General features: G+C 42.5%; 1 protein-coding gene across 3 annotated transcripts in view; it reads left to right on the forward strand.

Annotated features, from left to right (window-relative positions):
- Positions 1-20,042, forward strand: part of PHTF2 (putative homeodomain transcription factor 2) — a 163,434-nt gene that overhangs the window by 129,276 nt on the left and 14,116 nt on the right. For all 3 annotated transcript variants that reach the window (XM_030557903.1, XM_030558087.1, XM_030557996.1), the window contains 3 exons: positions 1,306-1,437; positions 6,388-6,474; positions 8,316-8,471. In XM_030557903.1, the coding sequence (XP_030413763.1) occupies positions 1,306-1,437; positions 6,388-6,474; positions 8,316-8,471 (375 nt within the window). The remainder of the gene's footprint in view (positions 1-1,305; positions 1,438-6,387; positions 6,475-8,315; positions 8,472-20,042) is intronic.

Here is a 20,042-nt window from a genome sequence, read left to right on the forward strand (position 1 = left end):
TTAGGAGGTCTATGGCTTTTGTACACAAGCTATAACTACTTATCCTTCCCCATCTTCCCCGGGAAGATACTATAGAGAAATGGAGTTTTCCTACCACATGTAAGAAACTAGCTGTAGGTCACCTACTCCTTACCAGGCTGTTTTGCTCAGTTATCGCTCTGAGTTGCCATGCTTAAAAGTACATATTCTTCTTCGAGTATCTGTGCATGTGGATCCCAGTACATATGTACCCTATACACAGGAATGGAAATATTTTAAGTAGCAGTGTCTATTAGAACTGCAAATGGACTCTGCATGCTGTTTTGCCCGCCGCCCCCACCAAACATGCTCAATGGCATAAAGGGTGGAGTTGCCCCCGAACCACCGCTCAGTTTTTTTCTTACAGCTTGTGACAGTGAGACAGACCAACTTCATTGTCTTAGCTACTGTAGTCTCTATGTGGCTATATAGCTAGTGTAGTTACAATACTTAGTTTTTCTTTATTTTTCATATATATATTGTTGTTAGCCCATTGGTGCAAATGAATATATGTCTGTGTATATATATCTTTGTGTTTGTGTATATGTGAGCGAGACAGAATTAAGTTGTTTTTATTTAGTTATTTAGTTATTTTATTTAGACCAGTACCAGGTCTATCAGCCCTATGGCTGATGCAGAATTTCCAGGTTTTGAAACCTGTCTGTTGTGCATCATTCTAATAAATGATGGACACAATAAGTGCCTTTTTTCCCCCTGGGAAAAGGCCATAAGCCCAGAAAGTATATGATTTTATAAGTATTTTTCAGAATGCATCCTGAAAGCCAGAGAGCTGTGTTTAAAATTCTTCCTGATGGAACAATCAATGAGAGGTGCATTGTACTCTGTAGTTCTCTCAAGGGAAGAAGCCCCTGCTGCTTTGGAATCTCACTAAGCATGTGTTCTGGGTTTTATTTGTTTTGTTTTGTGTGTGTATGGTCGAAACTATTCAGTAAATGTGACATGAATTCATGAATACTTTTGGTTGACCCAAAACTACATTTTTCTGCAGATAAATTTTTGCCCAGCTCTATTGGTAATGGATCTGTGTAAAATACAAATTTTCAGGCAAGCACAGTTAAATTTTCCTATTTCGTAGCATTAATGGATTCATATAATTTATTGATGTTTCTTTTTAGTATAGCACTACCTGTATTTCTGCTCTTTAAGGTAGCATGTTTAATATATGAAACTAAATGGATAAGCCATGTTGAGCTCAGCTTTGTTTCACTGGATTTTTTAACTAATTTATAATAACTTAACTCTTAAAATTTTGTTTGTCTCTCGTAGAGGCTTCTTTTTGCCAAACTCTTTGGTCATTTAACATCTGCTAGAAGGGCAAGAAAATCAGAGATTCCTCACTTCCGGCTGAAGAAAGTGCAAAATATAAAAATGTGGCTCTCTCTCCGGTCCTATTTGAAGGTAAAATGACTATATTTTTTCCTATCAGTCTTATGCTGTTAATATAAATGCATGTTCCATTGTTGGAAAGCTGATGATATTGTTACATTGAGATCTGCCCTCCCCTGAATTGCTAATTTCCTATCAATATCCTCACTTCTCTCCTAATCCAAGACATTTTGGCAGCACGTGTTGCAGTAAACAAAGCTAGCTCAGGCTTTTCCAACAAGCTCCTGGTTCTCACCAAGCCCTTTGCCTTTCTTTGACTCCAATGGTGGTGGGTTAGTCTCTGGCCTTATCATAGACTCCCTTATAACAGAATAAATCATATTCCTGAGGCAATTCTGCACCACTGCGCAGCACAGAATTTTGCAGAAATTAAGTTGTGCATGCAGAATTTCCTTTTCCGCCCTAGAAATGGGCTGCAATGCTGCTAGCCACGACTAGGGGCCACTGGACTCAGCAGAGCCCCAGCTTGCAAACAGAAAACACTGCTGGGGTTAGGGAGAGGGAACTAGAGGATTCCTGGCAGCTGCAGTTTCCAGCATGCCCTGATGGAAGGGAGAGGGTGGGATGCAGAAAACTCAGTGCAAGCCTGGGACCAAGCATTAGGCTGTTTCTCCCTGTGGATCGCTGGGCTCTGGGGAGAAGTGGGATAGTTGTATGGGCAAGATGGGGCTCTGCAGCTGGGCTCTGCGGGAGGACCGGGTGCAGATATCTGGGCGGGGCGGGGGGGCCCTTTGGTTGGGCTCTGGGGAAGAGGGGGTTTGGGTGTATTGGTTGGGGAGGGGGACCTGCTGATGGGCTCTGGGGAAATGGAGGGAAGGGGGAGAGAAAGAGGAACTGGGTTGTCATCGGGGTTTCTTTAACTCTATTCCTGGGGGAATTTTTGTGTTTGTTTTGTTACAGACATACTTGCTGACAGGGAAGTAAAATACCAAAATAATTGAAACTGGCATGATTACGTAGTGTTATTTTGACAAATAAATTTTTCAGAATTTTAAAATATTGAGCACAGAATTTTTAATTTTTTGGTGCAGAATGCCCCCAGGAGTAAAATCAGATGGAGCAATCAGAAGATAAAGAAGAGCTCTATCTACAAGGAGACTCTCTCTCGAGAGTCATAAAAAGACAGCACTGCCATGATTACTCCCAATCTGCAAATCCTTCTTCCAAGGAATGGCTTGTTAGGGTTTCTGTTTCCTATCATACCAATAAAGGCTCTTCCAGAAACCTCTCCATAGGGGAAAATCAGTCCTCTTCTTCACTTCTTAAAACTCCACAAAGTGAATCATTCTTCCTGATAAGCGATTCTTCAGGGTAAAGCCCAAAACCTCATCCCCCATCCGAGTCCAAGGTCCAGTCCACCTCCAAAAGAAAAACTCAAGGTATCATCCCAGGTTCTTCAATTAAGTAATTGAGCTGCTGGGCAAATAATCCTTTCAATTTTCTTTCCAAATGGAAGTTCTGGACTCAGGAGTGTTCTCTAACAACTTATTCACAGCATGTATATAAAAATATTGGTTCTACTAACTGTTCAGCTAAGGATTCTACAGGCTCATTTAAACCTGTTCGTAAATGACATAGTTACCAGAACACTGTTTTTGAGGATCTTGCAGGAAGTGACCCAAGAGGACCCCTTCTATACACCAAGTACACAGGTTCATCATAAACTTGAAAGAGCAATCCCCGATCCTCTTTCAAGAATAATCCACCTAATAATTGAGGTGAACATAGGAGAACTAGTTCTCCTATCTAGTCTATCTAATCTTATCTGTTGTGGGTACTTACATGGTATCCATTTCTACTGCATTTGAGTGTTTTGCAATCTTTACTTATGCCTAGAAAACTTCTCAGATAGGGAAGTACTATTATCCCCATTTATAGGTGGGAAGCTGAGACATAGAGACTGTGAGACTTGACCAGAGACACACAGGAAGTCTGTGGCACAGCACGGAATCAAACCCAGTTCTTCAGAGTCCCAGGCTAGTGCCCTGATCGCTCGAACTTCTTTCCTCTGTACACAACAGTGATCTTCTTTTGTATGACTGGTGGAAAGCAGCAACTACAATTTCACCTGAAGTTGATTGAACCAGGTGGCTACATCAGGAGTAGCAAAATTTATTGCAGTGATGCCTCCTTCATATTTATAAGACTTGATAAGATGCAGATAGTGATTTCCAGGATATCGTGAAATCAGGTGTTTTCCATCCATCTTTATCTGCAGCTTCAGTTCCAGCACAGAGATTCTCCTGGAGTTGGCTGAGCCCTAGAGCCTCATGGAAAAGACTAAACTGCCTCCAGCCTTTGCAGGAAGTGAGGTGTAGTCTTACTGTCTAGGGAAGAGATTAGTCCCAGAAAGAAAATGTCAAATAACCAATTTTCTACAGTATTTGGCCTTTTTAATGGAATAAGCTTCCTTTTCTAAGATTAAATATAAAAAAGCTACACTGCCTAAACTTCTCAACTTAATTATATCCTTGAATGCTAACTTTATCCAGAGTATACTATTGTTAAAAATGCCTTTTTTTTTTTTTTTTCTTCTCTTCTGGGAGTCCAGGAGGTCTTCCACTTTCCTCTGTGATTCTGAAATGGTCTGTTCTCCTTTGCTTCCACCATGCTTCTGTTTGAGAAAGGTCAGAGCATGACTTCATTTTGAACCCTTCCAACACCTCTTTCTTAAAGGGAACTGTCAACTTAAAAATGTTGTAAACAAGTTTGTTTACCCATATTACAAATATTAAAATATTTAAGTTAATATTGTATGAAAGTTTTGAAATACAGTTCACCTGTTACTGCTTATGCTCTTTATTTCTCTCCTCTCCGACAATGGAAATCAGTTTCACTTTATGTAGTTGCTTACTTAGTACTGCAATATTTGTGTTTTCAACACTGCAATTAAAAAAAGAAAGCCATACCTACTAGGAACATCTGTCCATTACTTCAGGCTCTCCTTTCATACATACATACATAACAATCAGAGGTTTAGTAAATTCACTGCCATCTTATACAATTATACTTTGTTCCCACCATGTAACTATTATAGCATAATTCACAAATTCTCCTTACCTCATCCTGTTCCTTCCCCACATACCACTGAAAATAGGAGAGCCTTGTGACACATCTGGAAGGTGAACCAGTTTGGACTCCAGAAGACCAAAGAAGGAAGCATTATTCTATAGCTGAGTGACCCTCACAGAGAGTGCCTTTCTGGCAGCTCCTTCTCATCTTTGTCAAGGGAACTCCATTTCGAGCAACTCTACTGATCACAACTGTGATAGTATGGAATAATGAAAGAGGCAATCTCTAAAATAATAATAGACCAAAACCATATAGAAGTGCTGTAAAGGTCAAAATAAAAACCTTGAATTCTCTCTGGAAGCACAGAGCCACTGATGTTGTTATTAAACAAGATGTTATCAGATACTCTGGACAAGCTTTGGCTTCAAATGGTCACAGGGTGCTTTCTTAAGCAGAGCACATTATGGTCATACAAAGAAATTATTTCAAAGAAAAAAGCACAGAACTATTTTTAGTAGAACGTTAAACTGTTTATATAACTGTTTTCAGCCTATCGAGCCAAAATGTTGTTTTTACCGTACATGCAGTTCATTTGGCCCCTGCACCGTATTAAATCAACTAATAAACTGTAGACTACATTGTAGTCCAAAAACAATGTTGTTATCTTCCCGTGCATTTTTGTGGATGAATTTATTGCTTTATGAAAACATTGCCTAAAGACATGCAGAATGCAGACACATTCTGTTTTAAAGATTTCCTGGATAGTTTTGCCAAAGCCATTCATTTTTGATTTGTTCAGTTCTGCTGTTCCAAAGCCTGTTTTGAGCCAACTGTGCCAACTTGTGCAAACTTTGAGTTATATAATGTGGGGAGTTATGAAGCAGAGAGAGACACTGCCTTGATGCAGCTTGTATGTTCTGTTGTGAGTCAAGACATTGAGATTTTAGAATGACGTTCATATGTGGCATTTTCATTTCCCCTTTTTTGTTTTTTCCACAATTGTCATGCATGCACTAATATACTTTGTGCTAGGACAAGCTGTTCTCAATATTCACTTTGATCATTATCCAGAAAAAAGTGGAGTCACTGGATTCAGGAGAAGTTATGTCTTATTTGTTCAGATTCTAAATGTGTCCCAAATAAGTACCTCACAATCAGAAACTCCTACATTTCTCATTTATGCAACAGAGGAGTAAAATTTTCAGAAGGGAAAAGAAAGATGGGGAGTAAAAATGAATGTATGTTCATAACATACACATTTTTCAATCGAGCAGAGGGCACTCAATTCTTAAAGGAAAAAAACCCCAGAATTACAGGATCATCTTGCTGTATACGTAACCAGGAGTCAGATTATTGAATACAATAAAAACGTGCCTTTCCAGTCATATTAGCCTGTCCCAGACCTTTCTTTTTTTCCATTCCTCTCTCGTGAGAATTTTCACATGTAGAAGTATAGTATGTCTATGTGGAATAATCTTTTGGTATCCCAATGCAGTATTCTTAAACTGAAAGAGATTATTGCACTGATGCATGTAGATGGCATCTTGATAGCAGTGGGTCTGTATTCCAACTCCGCTGTCAACCCAATTTTAGTTCTTTGCTATGGCCTCAAGCAGAATATCTTTTCCATTCATAGGGCAGTTAGGGAAAACTATTAACTAACAACTTTTGGTCACTGAGGAACTGAACAAACCAGTGTTTCATAGTCTCTTATAGTTTCCCTGAGCCACCCACTTCCCCTTTCTTCTTCATTGGTGATGCATTGTCTCAGGAAATATTAATGTGTAGCTACGCTGTAAAATTAAAATACATTTTGTTTTTAAAGTTCTAGGTTATGCCACTGAGAGCCATAATCAGTCTATGCTGGGGTTGTGAACCTGACTAGATCTACGAAGTTTCTTGGTCAATTACTACTGAGAATTTCACTCAATATGTTTCCCTTATTTTCAGCGGCGAGGTCCTCAGCGGTCAGTTGATGTAATAGTTTCATCTGCCTTCTTATTGACTATTTCAGTTGTATTTACCTGCTGTGCTCAGGTGAGGAAACCTCATTTATGTAAAGGCAGCCAAGACTTTACAATGCTTCTTTAAAAATGTTACACTTTATAAGCAAACCTTCCAGGCTGGAAGATATACAGTGAAAATAACTATCATATGGTTAGTGCCTTTTCAGAAGATTAATTTCTTCTATATTTCAATTTATTCATTTTAGAAGTTTAACTTTTTAACCACCAGTGTATCGCTAAATGTATTCTACCAAGAGTATAAATTAAAAGAAAATAAACTATAACTTTTTTTTCATATCCATGTTATAATTTTTTCATCCATTTTTTTCCTGTTCCCTGTGAATTTTGGATCTCGGTGGTTTCAGAACACAACCCATCAAAAACCTGCTTTTGCAGGCACTCAGTGTAATAAAATTAATCTGGAGGGGTTAATTGGGGATTTTAAAAGTATAATATAATATTATTCAGTGAGATATTTTAATAGTGTCTTAATTATTTGCATTCCGGGTGTGTGTATATTGGCTCCTATTCCTTTCATTCTGTTGCTATAATTGCCATCCTGATTTCTGTCAGAAATAGGAAATGCAGTAGTATTGTAGCCATATTGGTTTCAGGATATTAGAGACACAAGATGTGTGGTAATATATTTTATTGGTCCAGTTTGTGTGGGTGAGAGAGCTTACACAGAACTCTTCAGGAAAGATTACATTGTTAAGTGTGCTAGTATTAGCCTGCCCTCTAGTGGAATAGGCAAGCCTATGTTTATATAGCCTAATACTTACTGTAAACACTTGCTTGGATGTCTGCAGCTAACCACCAGGAGCCCTGTCATTTGAATCGACTAGCAATCGTTTCTCCATTTCCTTTTTAGCCAAAAATAATTTCTCTGCCTTTTCCTGGTATATAATCTAAATAAGGCTATGATTTTGGCATGGAAACTTATAGTAAATTTTCATGACAGAGATGCAGGAGAAAAAAAGATAAATGACGGAAAGGTCATTCGAGGGAGCCTCACTAGCCTGACCCTCCTGGAGGCCCTGCTCCCCTTTGCCCACTCCTTACCTTACTCTCCCTGTGGGTGAGCCTGAGGCCCTTGGGTGACACACCTGTTCCTCTTCCTGGATTCAGATGGTCCACAGCACCTAGAGAGGGATACTACCATGGTTTCGGCAACTGGCAGGTGAGAGCCCAGCTACCAGCACATGGAACAACATATAGTGGGACCTGGCTGCTGGACAGCTGGATCAGGCCACAGCACTTTCCCTTGCAGTCTAGTTTTAAAAAGGAGGTGGGGGAGAGGAGAGTGGCTCTTTGGCTCTCCACCTCCCTTGTCTGTGGCACCTGTGGAGCTGGGTTCAGACCCATGGGATAGGCTCGTCCCGGTTTTTATTCAGATGCATTATTATTGTGAACACCATGACCTCCATACCAAAATCATAGTGTTAATCATATATATTTTAATATGAACATAATTTTAAGTTTAGCAACTTTATATGGATTCAGTTTTCTTTTTAATCCAAGTGATAAGTATGTTGCTGTTTTCAAGCAAATGTAATAACTTAAGGACTTCAAACCTCTTTGTTTTGTATTAAACTTTTTTTTTTTTTTGCTTTACTTGCATGCTAAAGGGACCAAAACTTCCTAAACTACTCTTAGGGCTGCTCAGTCCTTCCATGAAAATCTACCTCTGTTAATAGAATGTTGGTTTTGAAATATAAATTAATTTTAAAAGTCTATTATAGAGTAAAAACCAGATCCATACTTTTTACAAGGGAAAAAAAAATAGGAACTAAAGTTTTTATTTTACTGTAGCATTAACCTTTATTTTGAAGTTCAATAACTCTTAATTTTGCTTTTTCTCTTTACTTTCAGTTGCTTCATGTGCATGAGATCTTCCTTGATTGTCACTACAATTGGGAACTAGTGATTTGGTGCATTTCATTAACCCTCTTTCTTCTAAGATTTGTTACACTTGGATCTGAAACAAGTAAAAAATACAGCAATACCTCAATATTACTTACTGAGCAGGTGAGAATGTACGTAGACCTGCATATTTCTCTCTCCACATGTCTTCGGTCTGGGAGTCCATGGGCCATGGACTTTAAACAATCCCAAATTCAGTGAAATCATGGTATTAAAGACATATACAACATGTTGCTCAGTTCCCATATTTTTCCCTGCTGCCAAATCTAGAGTAATTCTCAGTAAAAAGTGCTTTACGGTTCACATAGCCACTTCACAAATCTTACAGTAGTCTTTTGCAGACGAGCTGCAGAAGATGCTATAAAAGTTGCTGTTTCCCTAGTAGATTGTTTCTTGTATGGGCTTCCTATAAGAAAGTGTCTTTGTCTTTTTTTTTTTTTTTTTTAAATTGGCCATAAGGTAGGGGAGGTAATATATTTTATTAGACCAACTTCTGTTGGTGAGAGAAGCAAGTTTTTGATTGTACACTCTGCTCTTAAGGCCTGGGAAACGTACTCAGTGTCATAGCTAAATGCAAAGTGGAACAGATTGTTTAGCATGTGTAGTCAACACATATTTCAAGGGACTAATCAAGGTGAAGTCACAGGTCAGGAAAGGGGAAAAATGCTAGGGATGGGATTTAAATGGGCTATAGATCAGATTTATGAGTGAGAGGTCAGCTGTGAAGTGATTGCTTTGTGGAAAGTGTTCACCTATAGGTGATAGGATGTTTTTGTCTTTTATCATTTTTCTCTCCGAGTTCATTTGAGAGCTTAGTGATTATTTGGTTTCACCCACACAATTTTTATTGGGGCATTTAGTGCACTGGGTGAAGTCCCCCACATTATGTGATAGGCATGTGTAGGACCAATGGATCTTGAAAGGTGTGTTGTGGGGGGTGTTAATCATCATAGCAGTTGAAATATGTCTACAGGTTTTAAATCTGCTGTTCTGGCAGGGTCTGGTGCTATTTTGAGTTGGTTTGTTCTGATCTCTGGGGAGCTTGCTTCTGATGATGAGGTTGGGGGGTTGTATGAAGGCCAGAAGAGAGAGTTCAGGAAAGATGGGGACCACATATTGAAAGAAATCAAGTATGGGTTGTAATTGTTTGGTGATTCCCTGTATGAGTTCCAGTGTGATATGGTAAGTGACAACTAGAGGTGTGTGGCTGAAGGGGGTTTTAGTTCTGTATTGAAGTAGGTTATCTCAGGATATCTGGATGGTCTGTTCCCTGATGCAATCTACTTACCTGGTGGAGTGTCCTTGTTGGGTGAAGGTGGTTTTATATGGGTTAAAGTGTATATCCTGGACTTTCTTCTCAGAGTATATTCTGTGGTATGTGAATGCCTGCTTAGGGGTAGATAATCAATTTCTTGGTATGTTTGGGGTGGCTTGATGTATTTGGGGTGGTGAAGGTAGGGATGATGATCTGTGGGTTTCTTGTATGTAGTTATCTGTATGGGTCCATTGCTTACTCCTGAACCCTGATCATGGTATCTAGGAAGTTGATGCTAGTGTGGTGGTGTTCTCTAGAGAGAGTTGAAGTTGCAGTAGAAGTCTGTGAGGGAGTGTAGGTCGTCTGTCCAGAGGATGAAAATATTGATGCATCTCAGGGGCATTTGTTCAGAAATTCTTCTTCAAGGTGGCCCAGGAAGAGGTATATTTACATAAGGTGTCTAAACAAGCACATCTTACATGCAACTTCTCTTAGGGAAGGCCCATCTTACAGAGGATCTCTAGTTGGTCTCTTATAGAATTGTAGGACTGAAAGGGACCCTGAGAGGTCTTCTAGTTCAGTCCCCTGCACTCAAAGCAGGACTAAGATCAATGTGATGAAGTTGATCTTCACAAGTATGGAGTTGATGCTACAAAGGAGAAACACGAGGCTGTGTAAAATCTGGCAGAATCAACTGGAGAAGGCAACCTTGCTCTGGACAGGCAAGTGAGTAAAGAACTCACTAAACTGCTGAAAGGAGCAACCTCATGTCTGTGCAAGTATTCCTATCTGCTGCCCAGCCCTATCAGTGACTCTAACAGGCGAAGCCCAGCTCAACACCTTCATGTTTCAGGGCAGATGGACAGCCCACAAAATCAATCTCCAACTTGTTGGAACTCAGGATGATCAGGAATGCTTTCCTCCATTTCCTACCCTTCATCAGGGCAAAATATCAAGGTCATGACAGACATGTCCAGTATGTTTTACATCAACAAGCAGAAAGGCGCAAGATTCCCCTCCTTGTGCACTGAAGTTTTAAAACTCTAGAACTGATGCATAACCAACCATATCCAGATTTCCGCAGTCCATCTTCCAGGCATCTGGAATACCACTGCTTATGCCCTCAGCAAACACTTCTCCCACAACTACAAATGGGAACTGGATACTCAGGTCCTCCCATGCATATGCAGAGATGATGAAAGCCAGAGATCGATCTTTTCACTACCTCTGATAACAGGAAGGGTCCTCTCTTCTGTCTAAGAGGGATCTAGGTTACCACTCCCTGTGGGACACCTTCCTTCTACAATGGAAAAGGACCCTGTTCTATGCCTTTCCTCCAGCACCCTTAATTTTAACAAGATCAGGCAGTACAAGACCAGAGTTTATCCTCATAGTGCCTACCTGGCCAAGAGAAGCATGGTACTCTTACCTACTTCAGCTCTGTATCAAAATGCCGATCAGGCTCCTGATCATTTTTCATCTGCCTTAGGATGTGAGTCACACACACTACCCCAAACTGGCAGTTCTATGGCTCAGAGTCTGGCTCCTGGATGTTTCTCCGGAATAGAGGTTTCCTGCCCTATGGAGGTGTTGTAGGTGTTATTAAATAGTAGGAAAACATCAATCCATGCTACTTATCTGCAGAAATGGAAGAGATTTGTCCATTTGTGTGGTTGTCACTACCTCTGGTTGCAATCAGTTCCCCTTTCCCTCATCCTAGATTACCTGCTGGATCTGAACTTCTCTGGGTTATCCATCAGTTCAGTCAAAGTACATCTCATTGCTTTTTTCCCTCGGTTGAGGAATTCTCAATTTTTGCTCACCTGGTATCATCAAGATTCATTGGTCTGGGTCATCTTTCCCCATGTTAGACCCTCTACCCCGTCTTGAGACATCAACCTGATTCTCAGCTACCTTCCGAGAACTCCATTTGAACCAATGGTGACCTGCTGCCTATTTCATGTATCTCTGAAGCAGTCTGTAGGGCCAGGGAGATTGGTGCCTTGATGGCAGATCCCCCTTTTTACCATGTTCTTTCATGATAAAGTCTCTTTACGTCCACATCCTAGGTTCCTACCCAAAGTTACACTAGAGTTCCATCTCAACCAATCTAACCACGTATCAGTGTTTTTTCCAAAACCTCACAGTTCTCAGTAGGAATCCTATTTCCATACCTTGGATGTTAGAAGGGCCTTAGCGTTTTACCTGGTACAACTAAGCAGTTTAGGAGTCTCCTAGGCTCTTCATATCCTTCCCAGATAGGTCTAAGGGGGCTTGCATTTCTGCTCAAAGACTTTCAGAGTGAATATTGGGTTGTATTGCTACTGTTATGAGTCTGCAGGTGGTCAGCAACCCTCTGGAGCCAAGAGTGCATTCAACCAAATGGCAGATGACATCTGCTGCATTTTTTTTGAGAATATCCCAGTATTTGAGATATATAGAGCTGCTACCTGGTCTTCAGTTTGTACATTTTTGAAGCCGTACGCCCTACTTCATGCTGTCGGATCTGATGTCACTTGGCTCTGCAGTATGATCTTCGGTTCTGGATCCTGTCCCAAAGCGTTCCCCTCCTCGTAGGGATACTGCTCAGAAGTCACCTGAAGTGGAGCATTGGTAGGACACTGCTAGAAGAAGTAAGACATGTTACCCTCTGATGTAACTACGGTTCTTCTAGATGTGTCCCCCTATGGATGCTCCACTACTCGCCCTCCTTCCCCTCTGCTTCGGTTGTTCCCTAGAGGATGAATTAGTAGAGAAGGAACTGAGGGCGATTCATCCATGCACTCCTATGTAGGCTTGGTGTCTGCCACAGGGAGGCATAGGGGTGCATGTATGAGCCAAACAGATGCTGCTAGCTAGAAATCCTCGATAGAGGGCTCAGGAGGTGCATGCACACTTGAAGTGGAGCACCCATGGGGGACACATCTCAAAGAACTACAGTTACTGCACAGGTTGAGTAACATTTCCATCACTGGGTGTATATACTCTTCAGCTAAAAACAATACAGCCAAACTCAATCAAAGCAACTGTCTCAAGCTTTTATGCATATTCTAGACCTTCTGAACCTCTTAAGAAAGAAGCAATGCTTCCATAAGAGCAGGGCAGGCTCCAGTGTTTTTGCCACCCCAAGTGGCGGGGGGAGGGTAGCTGCGATTGGCGGCACTTCAGCGGCAACTCTACCGCTGCTGCTTCGTTATTCGGCGGCAGGTCCTTCCCTCCAAGAGGGTCTGAAGGACCCGCCGCCGAAGAGTCGGATGTGCCGCCCCTTTCTGTTGGCCGCCCCAAGCACCTGCTTGCTGCACTGGTGCCTGGAGCCGGTCCTGCATAAGAGGACTACCTCTTCACATCTGACCAAGAAGAGAGAGCACGTTTAACAGTTCTGTTGAGAGCTGTTCCAAACCAATCATTTTTGAATCTTTTTTTCATTTCTACCCCTTTTTGGAGAGTCTCATTTATAACTGTGAAGCCTGGAACAATATTACAGCAGCCTAATGGATCCACCAGAATCAGTGGTCCCCAACCTTTTTGTGGTCAGTAGCACATTCATGTTTTCAGAAGAGTGTGGTGGGCGCCAACAGTTTTTCAAAGCTTATTTTGTATTTGTACATTGAATAATCCAAAAACCATCATATTTAATATTACATAATATATGAATCCATAGAGAAGAGAGAAGCTGGAGAGGTGCCGCGGGGACAGAGAACACTAGTGCCCGCAGCCCCAGAGTATTCTATCCCCAGCAGGCACAGGCCACGACTTCTCTCCCCTGCTGGGCACTAGGCGGGCGCACATGAATGCCCTGGTGGGCGTCATGGCGCCCACAGGCACCATGTTGGGGACCACTGCTCCAGATTAACCGGACTGGTTATACTCTTCAATTTCAGTCTATCCTTACACCCCATCCACCTTCTCCGTTCCTTTTCAGGGATTCCTCTGGAGGATTCTACAACAAGAAGTTCAATCTCTGTAGTCCCTCACAGCCATAGTAGAGGTTCCTCTTCAATTCAAGGGAAAAGTCACTTGTTCTGATTTTTTCCTGTTTCCCAACGGAGGAGATTGGAGACCCATTCTGGATCTAGGCAGACTCAATAAATACATTTGACTCAAATTTCGAACCATGCCCTTAACTTCACTAATCCTGTCCCCAGACCCACAAAATTGGTTTACAGCTCTGTACCTCCACGACGCACATTTCCAACCATCCTGCACGCAGGAAATATTTCTATTTCATAGTTGGGTACACAACATTTCCAATACAGAGTTATTCTGTTCATCCTGTCAGCAGCCCCTGGGCCTTTACAAAATTTCTGGAAGCAGTGGCGGCATTTCTCAGAGTATATCTACACTACAAACCTATGTCAGCCTATATTGGGTCGACTTACTACCACGGCAGTAATTACTACAGCGGTGCATATCCACACTACCCTCGGGTCACTGGTGCAAATTCTTACCAGGAGTGCTTCCACTCACCTCAAGAGTGGCAGTGTGGGGAGCTGAGAGCCTGGTCTCTCAGCTCCAGTGGCAGCTTCCTGCAAGGACCCTAGCTGCCTAACAGGCTGTCCTCCCTCCTCCACTCCCTGTTCGCCATCAGGAGCTGGGGGAAGCTGCCCAGGGCTTGTCCTCCCGATCCCTGCCCAGATCCAGGGTAAGCTGCCTGGTGCTTCTCCCCTCCCCCATTCCCTGCCAGGAGCTGGGGCAAGACACCTGGGGGATTCTTGCCTCCGGGGAACAGGCTCCAGCTGCCCTGGCTTCATACCATCCCAGGAGCAGGGCAGCCTTGTCAATTTCCTGGCCATGATACTGACATGGCTGCCTGGCTTCAGGCAGGGAGTGGGGTCCTAAGTCCTGCGGGCTCCAGATGGCAGCAGGGTCAGAAGCAGCCTAGCTCTCCAGGTAGTGGGAGCTTGCATGTCAATTTCATGACTCCTGCCATGAAATTGACAAGAAAGCCGATTTAAAGGATGCAGTATCTATGTAAACACTGCGTCACCCTAACTACAGTGACCTAAGCCTTATGCCTTTCATGGAAGTGGACTTATGTCAGGCGCTTACATCAGTGGGAGGAAGGCTGTAGTGTAGACACTGAAATAATTAAGTCGATATAAGGTGCCTTATGTTGACGTAACTGTGTAGTGCAGACTAGCCCTCAGAAAACAACATTTCAAGTTTATTCTTACATTGATGATTGGCTGATTTCAAGATACCTCTCCTCAGCAAGTTTCAGTTAACATTCAGTACATACTCCATCTGTGCGCCAGTTTGGGGCTTGCAGTAAACAAGGAAAATCTGACTCCATCACAACAAAATAATATTCAAGGGGGTCTTCTGGATTCCACTGCGGTATCAATCAAGATTTGAGACCACAATGTGAATCATTTTCCAATTGCAGAGTAACCCTTGCACAACAGTAAGATCACAACTAAGGGTTCTGAGGCACGAGTCATGCATATTCATCACTCTTCATGCCAGACCTAACCTTCATTGTGTGCAGAATTGGCTGAAATCAGTTTACACTCGAACAGAACCTCATAAAGAGATACTGGAAGGAGTTACTCAGTTTGTACTTTCTTTGCTTCCATGATGGAAAGATCTGATTGATGTATGCAAGGGTGCCCCTCTGGCGCCTCTTCTCCCCTTGTTAACACTGGTGACGGATGCTTCCAGTCTAGGTTGGGAAGCACATTTAAGTCGTCAGACTCAAGGTCTGTGGTCAAAAGTTGAATCTCTTCGATACATAAATATTTTGGAGCTTAGAGCAGTTTGTCTGACATGTAACATTCTTGCCTCTTACCCAAGGCAAGTCAATTCAAGCAATGACAGACAACAGCACTGAAACATTTTATTTAAACAGACAGGAAGGGGCCTCTTCTGTGTCAGGAACTAACCCAGCTATGGGAGTGATGCACCAGCCATCTAGTATCTGTCACTGCTATCCATCTAACAAAACTAATAAACGCCCATGTGTTTCAGCTGGGCAGGCATTTTTGATCCAACCAGGAGTGATCCATAGAGAATTCAGTTAATCAGCACATTTTCCAAAACTGAATGCAAGAGAACATAGACGTGTTAGCCACAGAAGTGAACAAAAATGCAATATCTTTTGCTTGAGATAGGGTCAGAGTTGGATCTCTATCAGGTGCCTTCCTAATATCATGATCTTGATTCTTGATGTCCACCTACCATCTATCCCCCTTAATTTTGCATACTCTGAGAAGGCCCAGGGATGCCACAGCAATGATGATATTAACTGCACCAGCCTGGCTCATGCAATTTTTGTTCCCAGACCTGCTGACACTGTCAGTTTGGATTCCAATAACATTGCCTTTAGTGTCAAATTAGATGTTTCAAGATGACAGGAAGACACTGCACCTTAAAGCTTGGATGCTTATTGCTTAACAGATGTAAAGAAGTCTTGCTCCAGGGATATACCAAATATTTTAATAGTAGAAAGGACTTGACGGGTTCCCCCCGGAATGCTGCCTAGAACTGGGGTACTACTGTGCCCTCTGATCCATCAGCCTGGCCTACCTCTCACCCTGTGCTATTGTGGCAAGCTGCAGACATGCTCCTGGCCTTACACTTCCACCAGCATACATACAGGTAGGGATACAGCTAGCTGCAATTACATGCAGGCTCTCTGACCAGCCACTGCATGTTAACCAACAGTAGAGAGGCTACAGCCAAAATAATCCCCAGCTTTCCAGCCTAGAACCCCAGAGCGGTACCATCTTGCCCTCGTCCAAACCCCAACCAGTATGAATTTATTATTCAGTTCGCCTCCCCCTCAATGTGGAGAGGAATATTCAACAGCCTCTCTGAGCTAAGATTCCCAAGCATGTCACTCCAAACTCACTGGTTTAGATTAAAACATAAAATAAATTAACCAGAAAAGAGAGATTTTAAGTGATTATAAGTGATAGCAAACAGATCAAAGCAGAGGACTTAATTTATAAAGAAAAAAGCGATCTATACTTAATATACTAGAAAGATAGGATTTGAATTAAGAATCCCTCACTCTGACAGATGATACAAGTGGGCTGCAGATTCTTAAGGCATAAACTATACTTGCTTTGCAGCTTGGAATCCCCAGGTCTTTCATATACCTTTAGCCTGGGTCCAGCACTTCCCCCAGTTCAGCCCTTGTTCCTCAGGTGTTTTCAGGAATCTTCTTGTGTGGGGAGTGAAGAACAACAGATGATGTCACTCCCTGCCTTACATAGCTTTAGCATATGGTGGGAACCCTGTGTTTCAAAACTTGGGTCCCAGACCAGTTTGTGGAAAAATACTGACATCCCAAGATAGAGTCCAGAATCATGTGGCCTGGTCACATATCCTTGTAGAGTCGTAGCAGCTATTACCGCTACTGGCTGTTTGGTGTGTTCTCCAGAAGGTTCACCAAGTGGGAGATAAGCATTTCCTCAGGCCTATTGTTTTCCCTAATGGCTCGTTGCCCTGAATAGGCCCTTCCCAACCAACTATCTAGACTGAAAGCACCTTGTCTAGTGAGCGTTACCCAGTTGTAGCTACATTTGAAGTACAGATACATAATATTTATAACTTCAGATACAAAAATGATACATGCATACAAATAGGATAATCATATTCAGCAAATCGTAATTTTTCCAGTGACACTTTACATGACCTGTCTTGCATAAAATAAATCATAATTATGCTATAATCGTATCATCATAATATCACTCTGACAAATAAAGGGTGCAGTGTCACAGGACCCTAAAAGATCTACTTATAATGACAAATGGAAAGATTCACTGTTTGGGCACGACAGTGTTTCCCCATTTCTAAAAGACCTTCCATTCATTTTGGGGCTATCTGCTTTCACTAAATCATCTGGACTTTCACTTTTATAGAACAGAATCAAGCAGCTATATCTTCTTATAATTCACAAATTCAAAATAAAAGAATATTTTCACACCTTACGGTTTTTAGATTTTTAAAGATCTTAGTGTATTTAGTCCGACCCTCCCTCTCACCCGATTAAGGAAACCCCCTCCAACATGGGACTTTAATGTGGTTTTAATAGGGCTGCTGAGTTCATTACATCATCTTTCAGTGAAAACATTGGCTTTAGTGGCCATTGTGTCTGGCCTGTCTGATTGGCAAAATTAAAATTTTAATGGCATGGTCATCATACATTATTTTTCATAGAAAATAGGTTTCTTTTAGGCCTAATCAGAGTTTCCTTTTTAAAGTGGTTTCTGGCTTTCATATTAATTAGACCATTCATTTACTGGTTTTCTTTCCCAGTCTGATGCTAGCAGTTCTGAAGGAAAATTACACACTTTTTTGTAATTTTGAGAACATTGTATTTTTATTAACATATAACCAAACCATTTAGAGTCTCTTCTATATTATTTATAGCCTATATTGAAAGAGTAAAAGGGAAAGCAGTCTCTTCCTAGAGGTTATCCAGATGGATTTCAGAATGTATTAGATGGTTATTAAATAACTAAGCTTAGATAAAAGCTCGCTCTGCTAGAACTCAGGTAGCATCCATTGCTTCCTTTAAAAATGTCCTCATCTCCAAAACTTCTAAAACTGCCTCCTGGAGTTTAATTCATACACTCATGAAATGCTATGCTACTGGGGAGGCTTCTTGAGCTGGTGCTAGCTTTGGCAAGGCAGTTTTTCAAGCCCCATTTGGTTAAGACTGTTGACCCACTGCAGGAGGTCATTGTTTGGGAATCATCAGGAGTATAATACACACAATCAATCACTGGAAGAAAAGGAGCTACTTACTTTACAGTAACTGATGTTCTTCGATATGTGTTACCTAGTTGTAATCCATGCTCCCCTGACTCACTATGAGATTCTATAGTCATGCAGATTCTGGTTAGCAAAGGAACTGAGATGCATTTGGCCCTGCTTGTCCCTTTTATGCCTTCTGGGCTATGAGGGTAGCTAGGGCACAGGCCTGGGCCAACAGGCATTGCTGGCCAAAATGTTCTGATCTCACTACTGAGGGCTCGCGTGCACCAAGAGTAAAATACATTTAGATAGCACATCTCAAAGAACACCAGTTACTGTAAGGTAAGTAACCATCTTATACAATTAACCAACATCCAAGCATTTTGTGTATTATGTAGCTTTGACTAAACCAATTCATATGTGCTAAAAACAAACTTGGCTGATAACTGAACTGACTGGACAGAGTACACATCTTTCAAAAATTAACAAAATTCTGAATTCAGCCATCTTGTCTTTCATGTTTTGAGTTTCCCAGTTCTTCGAGTGCTTGCTCATATCGATTCCAATTAGGTGTGTGCACGCTGCATGCATGCTCATCGGAAGATTTTTACCCTAGCAACACTCAGTGGGGAGGCTGGGCGCCCCCTGGAGTGGATATATACCCCTGCCTACCAACGGCCCTTCAGTTCCTTCTTACCACCTGTGTTGGTCGTTGGAACAGTGGAGTGCGGCTTTGCTGACCTCCACTTCCCTAGCTACTTGTAGTTTTTCTCGTTATTCTTGTGTATATAATTGAAATTTCTATACTTGCGGTTATTTTTTAGTAGTTCTTTACATAGTTAGTGTATATAGTTAAGAAGGATTCGGGTATTAGCCCCTTCCCCGCACCCGGTGTCGGGGCCCATGCCCGGTTCACTGGGTTTCAAACCGTGCTCGGCCTGTCACAAGCCGATGCCAACAAGAGAGCCTCACGACTCCTGCCTTAAGTGCCTCGGGGAATCTCACCTCACTGATTAGTGCCTCATTTGCAAGGCCTTCAAGCCGAGGACAAACAGCTCCTGATGGAGGCAGCTCTTACTCCTCCGCCCTCGGCACTGAGCGCTGGACAATCTACTGCCAAAAGCGCCTCTTCGGCACTGGTTCGCGCCGGCACCTCTAAGACTCCTCGGCACCGACCATCTCTGGCACCGGTGCCTCTTTGGCACCATTCTCTTTCCCTGAGGGTGAAGAGGCCTAAGACTTCCACTGCTTCTGTGCCCTCTGTGCCGCAGCTAAAACACCCGGATAGATCTGACTGCCCGGCACCTACACCTGTCGTGGCACTGACTACCTTGGCACCGTCAATTTTGGTCCTCCAAGGACCGTCAAGTCCGGTCCCCACCAAGAGCAGTGGTTGCGCTCACGATTCCCTCCACGCCGGAGACATTCTCTACGGCGAGGGATCTCATCACAGTGACTGAGTCTGTGCTGCCTCAACCCCCGGCACTGCCGGTGCGGGTCATTCAGTCTGTGGGCAAGCCTGCCCTGATAAGACCACCTTCTATTGGCACCGCAGATCAGCACCGCTCTCGATCGCGGTCCCGCCGGCATTCCCAGTCCCGTCACCAATCACTGTCCCGACGCCGTTCACAGTCCTGGCACCGATCACCTCTTCTGTACCGGTCATACTCGCGGCACAGATCAGTGTCCCGTTTGCCGGCCCGGTACTCTCGGTACTG

This window comes from Gopherus evgoodei, chromosome 1 (genome assembly GCF_007399415.2).
Source record: "Gopherus evgoodei ecotype Sinaloan lineage chromosome 1, rGopEvg1_v1.p, whole genome shotgun sequence".
In the NCBI taxonomy this organism is placed as follows: domain Eukaryota; kingdom Metazoa; phylum Chordata; order Testudines; family Testudinidae; genus Gopherus; species Gopherus evgoodei.